The sequence below is a fragment of the Pterocles gutturalis genome, unplaced genomic scaffold, assembly GCF_000699245.1.
Source record: "Pterocles gutturalis isolate BGI_N339 unplaced genomic scaffold, ASM69924v1 scaffold7418, whole genome shotgun sequence".
In the NCBI taxonomy this organism is placed as follows: Eukaryota; Metazoa; Chordata; class Aves; order Pterocliformes; family Pteroclidae; genus Pterocles; species Pterocles gutturalis.
Window position 1 is genome coordinate 1 of NW_010117907.1, and position 7,861 is coordinate 7,861.

At 41.3% G+C, this 7,861-nt stretch overlaps 1 protein-coding gene across 1 annotated transcript; it reads left to right on the forward strand.

Moving 5' to 3' along the window:
* Window positions 1-14: 14 nt before the first annotated feature.
* LOC104463590 (E3 ubiquitin-protein ligase RBBP6-like) lies at window positions 15-6,472 on the forward strand. Its single transcript, XM_010075977.1, has 3 exons — window positions 15-180; window positions 3,560-3,659; window positions 6,343-6,472. Exons 1-3 carry the CDS (start codon window positions 15-17, stop codon window positions 6,470-6,472), a joined length of 396 nt encoding a protein of 131 aa, XP_010074279.1.
* The last annotated feature ends 1,389 nt before the right edge of the window (window positions 6,473-7,861 follow it).

Consider the following 7,861-nt stretch of genomic DNA (forward strand, 5'->3'; position numbering starts at 1 on the left):
GCCTGGCCCCGGCCATGTCGTGCATCCACTACAAGTTCTCCTCCAAGCTGGACTATGATACGGTCGCCTTCACTGGCCTCCACATCTCCCTGCATGACCTCAAGCGTTGTATCATGGGCCGTGAGAAGCTGAAGGCGGCCAACTGTGACCTGCAGATCATCAATGCCCAGACCAAAGAAGGTGTGTGGGGGCGGTGGGCGTGGGGCCTCGGGGGCCGCCCGGCCGGCAGTGTCACAAACCCCCCACAGCAGCTGTGGCCTGTGGGAGCCGCGCTGTGCAATTCGTGGTGGTCCCCACGTAGCAAGGCAGCCTGGGGCCCATCTTGCCGGCCTGTGGGGAGGACCAGGAGGGCAAGCGGCGGCAGGGATGACGCGGGCTGGGAAGCCATAATGCGATTCAGCCACGGTGGGTGGCTATGACTTGTGTCCGGGGCTTCACAGAGCTGTGCTTTTGTAGCTGCTGCCCCAACAACTTCCTTCAGATCTGTGTTTTAGATGTAGAGCTAGGTGCAGAAGAATACATGGTGGTTGTGCAACACATAGTGCTTACAAAAGTTTTGGTTTCCTGGAATTCTTCTAGGTAAAATGATAGGGAGATGTGGGAGGATATCTTGTAATAACAAACTTGCTGGAGTTCTTTGAGATCTGTCAGAGGAAACTTGAATTGACAGAAATGGAACAGATGGCTAATTTGAAGGAAAAACGTGGGTTTGGTGACTTGGTTTTGTCTTGTCTTACTGCACTGCATTGGAAAACTGTTTTTGTGGCTGCTGCAGACAAGTTGCAAATGTTGCAACAGTTTGGATCACAGTGTGCTTGTGAGTCACAGCCCCTGCAGACCCTTTAAAGTCATCTTGCACAGGAGTGTTCTCTGTCTGAATCATACTTTGGAATTTCTTGCTAGTATATCTTCTTTTCTACACCAAAGACACTGTCATTCAGATGCTACTGAGCATTATTTAATGATTCGTTTCTAACCAGGTTTTTTTTTCCTGGCACTGCCTGTGAACTATGTCAGGGCAGCACTGGAGTTTTATGCCAGAACATTTATGGTGAATATAAGCAAGAAATGTTCCTAGAGAAGTTATAAATTCTTTTAAATCTAATTTAAACTTTCCTCCTTTTACTTTGATCTGAATTTCCTGACCTGTATTTTATAATAGATGCTCTCACAATTTTGTGGAAGAATGGCAAACTCCAGAACTCAGGTTTCTTGAGTACTCTTTCCTGCCCCGTAACATTCTGACTCAAAATGCTTGGAGAATGTGTATTGTGCTTATCAGGCAAAATGCAAAAAAATATAAAACCGAAAATGGGACTCTGAACTGGTCTTAGATTAATGGATTTAAGGAGGAATAGTGCTCCTTGAAGACTGTCTCTTGAACTCAGAACTTGCTTGAGCTCAGTGTTGGAGCATACACTTGACAGTTTTAGTAGTGCCACAGCGTGGTGTCTTCAAAACAAACTCACGCTGACTCTGAATGAAATTATTTGGCCTCAGATTTTCAGAATTATAGATTAATTTTAAAGTGGGATTTTTAAATTGTGCATTACATGTGAAGCAGTATAAACTTCAGAGCATCGCCTGAGCTGTTTGTAGTTTTTTGCTTGAAGAAGGTCATGGACACTAATGCAATTGTTGATTTAAGATTTCTAAGTCAGTGTGAGGCAGCAAAGTAGCTATTGTTTAACTTGTCTGCCTTCATTCATTCATAGAAAAACTTCTTCCCCTTTACTCTTCAAGCAGACTGTTTCTTTGCAGAACAGATAGTAAGTTTTAGACTGTTGTGTCCCTTCTGCTCTTGACTTTAACAAAAGATCCAAACCTTCCTTAGCTTTTGACAGCTTTCTGAGTTAATTGAATCCTTATTTTTAATCACAGGTCAGACTGACAAAACCCCAGTAGCTGCTTACTGGCCATCACTGGCAGTGAAACAAGTTTTGTGCTAGGAGGGAGTAGGAGTCAACAGCGTCATTACCTCCAGCTTTGTTGAACATTTCTACAGGAGCTCTGCTTGGACAAGTGTGAGAAGTGGCCTTGTGGAGCATGGTGTCCCTGCTCACTTTGCAGATGTGGAGTCCTATGGTGAGCCAGAGTGGCACTGCTTTGCAGGTCCTGCTAGTTGCCAAGTCTCTCCTGGGGGATGTTGCTGCCCGCAGGGAGCAGGTTCCTGCTGGGAAGTGCTGCTTTAGTCTGAGAGCTGTTAGACTAAGCTGGTACCCGTTAAATTCAAATTGAGTAAACAAGAATTCCCAGGGGCTTCAGGAACAGTGCTCCAGCTTTAGTCCCATTTACGGACCTCTGCAGGCTTGGATAATTTGCGAATATATGCATCGGTTGCTGTCCTCATATATACAGTCTCTTACTAGGAGAGGTGCTGCTACTTGTCATCTTCTGCAGAACTGCCACAACCCTCCGTTTGGCCCAGGCACAGCAAACTCCTGCCTTCTTGTGGAGCCACTGTTGCTTATCCTATACCTGTGAATCTCAGTCCAGTGGTTTGTGATCTTGACCAGAAAGTATACTCTGCATTACTCCGTTCAGGAGGGAGAAACAGCTGCTTTCAGCTTCTAGAACCGCAGCTGGCATGATCTCCCAGTTGTTTGTCTGGGTCTCAGTTCTGTTTGAGCTCCTTCTCCTTCAAAAAGTCCCAGTGCAGGCCTTTCTTGGCAGGTGGCTGTGTAATGGTTAGGTTTGCCTTTGGAGAAGAGCTCTGGGGTTGGTTTCAGGATATGACTTATGTAAAAGCTTCTCTTTTCGTCATTAGTAGTCCTTTCTCCTGCAATTTGAAACTGCTCTGAAGTCTGGAGGAAGCTTGCTGTTGGGTTCCCTAGGGGGGAGGATCAGGAATTAGTTTCAGGCAAATGATTTCTCCATTTTCTGAAGCAGCATTCTGTCATTTGTAAATAGAAGTAAATTTTTCATTTTATGTTGGAATAATGTCTTCTGTTAGGTGTGTTTTGGTCTAGAAGAGCTTTCTGCCCATAGGAATCATATACTGAAAAATGGAGTATAAATTGTGAAATATTCCTATTTTCTGTGATCACTGAGCAAAAACAGAGCTTGACTAGGTGCACAGCATCTTTGGTTTTCAGACCGTTGTTCTGATGCAGTCTGCAAAGGTAAGGACTTTTAATATTTAAACCTGCAGGCAGATCACAGGGCTGCTGGTGGTGTTTTAAAATACTTAGTCATATCCAGCTTGTGGAAGTACAAGACAAAAACCATTCTCATGGGGAGATCTTTGCATTTTAAGCTTACTCAAAGTGTCTCGGGTAATTAGGGTTTTTGTCTGCGCCTTATGTAAAAGGCCAGAAGGCTTTCCTCCTTTTCCAGAGTCTAAATGAAAAAGATTTTGCTGCTTGTGTTTGATTATCAAACCTGAAGATTTCTTGAAATGCCCTGTTAGTGTGTTGAGAAGATAAAAGTGTGCTGTTACATATAAAATTTTGCTCTTCTGTCTGTAAAGGGATTCTCTGAAGTGCTGTCTAATTACATATTCATATACATTCTTATTGAATTGACTCATGTTCTTTTTCTGTATTTATGTTGCTTTCAGAATACACAAATGATAATGCCCTGATTCCTAAGAACTCCTCGGTAATAGTTAGAAGAATACCAGTTGGAGGAGTTAAAGCTACCAGCAAAACATGTGTTATGTAAGTATCCAGAAAGCATTGTGTTCTTTGTGAGGGGTTTCAGCGTGTCAACTTTTTAAATTGGTATAAGTTTACAGAGGCATTCAGATTGCACCTTTTTATTAAAGCTGCTGTTGATTTTTGTGGTCATGGGGGAGATTGTAATGGATCTGTCCCAAAGCAGACTTACATTTTTAGGCCTGCTGGGACATGGGGTTCCAACTCCAACAGTGGTGACTTTTAAGATTATTCTGTTGGGTTTGTTCTTGGGGTTGATTGTTCTGAGTAGATCATGAGTTGTAGATCATGTTTCCTCTACGTGGAGAGATTCCTCATTCTGTGTGTTTGCTTTTCTTGCTTTTATAGTAAAGACAGATACACATTGTAGTGCAAACTTATAATTTGTTCCCATCTCAGAAGAGTCTGATTCTTGGTGTTGGACTATTCCTTGCATTTGGGGGAGGAGGGATTGGGATACAGCAGGTACTCTTACACCGCAAATCTGGGTTTTCTTACTTACTAGCTCTAAAGGAAGGACCAAGGGTTGCCAGCTGGCAAACCATGAAAACAAGAAGTTTAATTTCTAAGTGATTCCTATCAGTTTCCTGAAGACAATGTCCATTTGGGCAAGAGAAAAAGACCAGTATCCTACAGTGTATTGCCTTTTGTGCGAGTACAGTGAAGGAATAGTCCGTTCTTTCCAAACTTGAAACTCAGGAGGCAGTTTAGCATGTTACCAAATGTTACTCATTATCTTTCTAAGTCTGTTTTTACTCTAAGCTGATACCTGTGCTCCAGGTTTTAATTCTGTATTCCTAAGGTTTATGGAGAACAGAGAACTGGGTGTACTGATGAAAATTACAGATATTCAAATGCCATCCTGACTACAGGATTGTTGCTGTCATTTCTGTATTCATACAGTCCAGTTCTGTGTCAGCTACGTTAGCATTGTTGGACTGGTCGTGTTTTCCGTTTTCTTAAAGATGTGCTGCTCCAACACAATTAGTAGATATTATTAGCTTGTGGTTTTGCCATGTCTTTCTAATGTTGGTCTCAATAAATAAAGTTGAGTGATGGGTTACAGTCTTTCTCGAACAAGTAGTACAGCAGCATCCTGGTACCCCTGGAGCATTTGCAAGCAAAACCCCCCGAATTTATGTGGCTCTGCATGTGAACTTTGGGCATATTACTGCAGTAGTTGTTGCAGTGCTTTCAGGCACTCCCCAGTAATTCTGGATGCCACAGCATTGTGCTTACAAACATGGCCTTGTTTTGGGAGTTAATTTAAATATGCATGCTTAGTGCTGTCTGGTCAATGCATCCTCCATTTCTGGTTGGACAGCACCCTCTCCTGGTATTGTAGTGCTGCCCTAAAATGAGAGGATAGATGCTGCTAGCATCCAAGGTCAAATCAATTACATGTATGTGGGGACGAGGACAGAACGGCACTGCTGTTCTAGTGCTCAAAATCAACCAGGCAGATGAGCTTCCTTTTGCTTCAGCTGGAAGCACTGCAGAAACCACTGGTAGAGTGGTTAGTGTTTGGGAATGATGAATGTACATGCTGTAATGTTGGAGGGGCCTTCAAAAATGTGTTACTCACCTTGTAGTGTGTTCTTCAAGGTAAATGGATGAAGAAACCATGGGGTGGTAATCTAAAGTATTTCCCTATGCTTCCTCCTCTTCAGGAGGTACGCAGCTGTAATTGCAGCCTGGGGGTGTCCTAGCAGCGGTGGGAAGCACGAACCTTTCTATTTGTACATCAGTTCCACAATAGCCTTTGGATTGCCTCTGCTCGCAGGACACTTTGGATGATGTATGAATTGTTTGTTAACTGTATCAATGGTTGCATGTCTGATTGATGATGAGTAGCATGCAGATGCAGATAAGTGAGTATGTGGAATCTCAGCAAGTTTTCAAGTGTAATAAATATTTCCTAAAATATTGCAGCATTTTCAAGATTGTCTTAAAGCAAATTCAGGCAATTAAGACTTTTTTTTTTTTTTCCACAGGGCTCCTATATCACACAAAACCCTAGGAAGTGCTTTCAGGTGACATTTTTGTACTAGTTTTAGTCAGTATAGCATACGTAACATGTAGTATTTTGGCACTTGCTTGGCTAAAGATGGTATATATCTGAACACAGTGCTTGGGCTTCCACAAAGAAACACTGCTCTAAAGACTATGCTGCTGACAGTTTTGTTATTTCTTTATCAGGGGACTGGTTTTTTTCACTGAAGTAAACTTCCACTTCAACGTGTCTAGGCTATCCCTGTTCTTTCTTAGAAATAAAGTACGGTGTCTGGTCCCTGTTTGTAATACTGGGGATACACAGACTGGCTCAAGTCACCTTTGTATTTTGATGGCTGATTATTTAAGAATACAAAACTGTAGTACAGACTTCATATTTTTGATACTTACATAGCAGAGACAAAATACCTGAGGACTTACTCTTGCACTGATGTGTTCTCTATCTGTAAGTCTTAGCGTAATTTGTGAGAAAGTAGAAATGTGATTTTGGGGGACGTTTTTAGTTGCACTGAATGTACCAAGAGAGAACAGTTTGTGTATACGAATAAATTTCCACAGTCACTAGACTGAACATAGCAGTTTGATGGTGAGGTTTTATAATCTGTTTTTACTGTCTTATGTTAGGTAAAAGTGCTTTATTTTAAATTCCAGTCACCTTTATTTCTTCCTCTAGAAGTCAAACTGAGCCAGTGAGTGGAACGTCAAAAGCAGTACGTAAAAATACAATCTCACACATTTTTCTACACAGTGCACTTGATTCTAAACAATGTAACCTTGTATTAAATTTCCAAACATTAACTTAATATATTTTCCAGTAAAACATAGTGTATGTTGTAAATATGATGTATTTGATTCAGCATGGTAAAAACTGAGTAATGCCATCATTTGCAGAGTTCTGATGTGACTGTTGGTATTTGTGCGTAGTGATGCATTGGATTTCAGATGGAATATGCTAGAATATTTCCTGTATGACTTTGTGTTGCACAGATAATGTGTGGTTGCTTTTAGATCATGTAGGTTCAAGGTTTGCACGGTTGAACATGGTGCCACGTTCTACATCTGTCTGCTTGTAGCTAGTTATATGCGTGTTTGTGTAGGTTGTTTTGTGCTTTCTGTTTCTTGCACTAAAAATTGTTTGGAGTGTATTTTTTGCCATTTTCACCTTCTTATATCACTTAGCTGTTGGTTTTAAACTCTTTTTTTGCCTCATGGTTTTTGATGATGTTCTCAAGAGCCACTGAGAAACCACTATTGTTAAATGCAGTACTGTTTCTCGCTTTTGGCTTCGGGGTTCAAACAAATACCAAACCAAACATATCCCATGTGTTCTGAGGACAGTTGTGTGCAGCTAAATGATTCCTTTTCATGTCCTGAAATACTTGGGTGCTTGTTCCTAAAACTGAATAACTGAAGTGACACTGTTGGGGACCCTCTGACTACATAAATGTCTTTAATAGATTGCCATGAATTTAAATATCGTTACTACACAAAGTGGTATTCTGAAGTTCTGCATTTCATCTTCCCACTTTATCTGGTGCTGCAGTTCAGTTTAATAGTTTGTCTGCAAATGGAAATACCTAAAACCCTGTGTGCAAACGTTGGCACGAGATTAGAGCCTGGTGCATCTGTGGGTAAATGCCCTGTCATTTTTCTTAACTTCTGCCTGCGGGACATTTTTGGATCTGGGTGACTTCAGGGCTGGATGCTGCTTTAATTTCCCAAAGGTTAAGCCTTCTGTTAGTATACCACCACTTTGAATTTACATTTGGAAAAGGGGCAGCCTTTTTCTTCAGGTGTGAAAACACTGTCATTTGGCTGCTAAAGTATAAATACCTAACACAAAGAAATACTCAACTGACAGTGGTCTAGATCTTGATCTGCCACTTGAGTCAAATGCTGTGTGTAACTACACATTTCAACATAGTCCTTAGACTGGTATAAAAATTACTCTGTAGAGACTCTTTATTTTTCACCTTTATTTTAAGTGTAACTGCTTTTTCTTCACTAGTATGGTGTAAGACACTGCACTAACCCTGGATTGTTTGATCTGATCATTTGACAAGGTCTCAGGATAACTTAATCTAGAATTTCATGAACTCTGGGTCTGTGTTCTATGAAGAATACAGCCTCTGATTCTTGGGGAATGGTACAGAATCAATTTAAGATTGAAAACTCTTTGCAGGGTACTTGGT

Coding starts and splice junctions, on each gene's coding strand:
- LOC104463590 (XM_010075977.1), top strand. CDS start 15: ATGTCGTGCATCCACTACAAGTTCTCCTCCAAGCTGGACTATGATACG. Junction 181..3,559: donor CAATGCCCAGACCAAAGAAG/GTGTGTGGGGGC, acceptor TGTTGCTTTCAG/AATACACAAATGATAATGCC. Junction 3,660..6,342: donor ACCAGCAAAACATGTGTTAT/GTAAGTATCCAG, acceptor TTCTTCCTCTAG/AAGTCAAACTGAGCCAGTGA.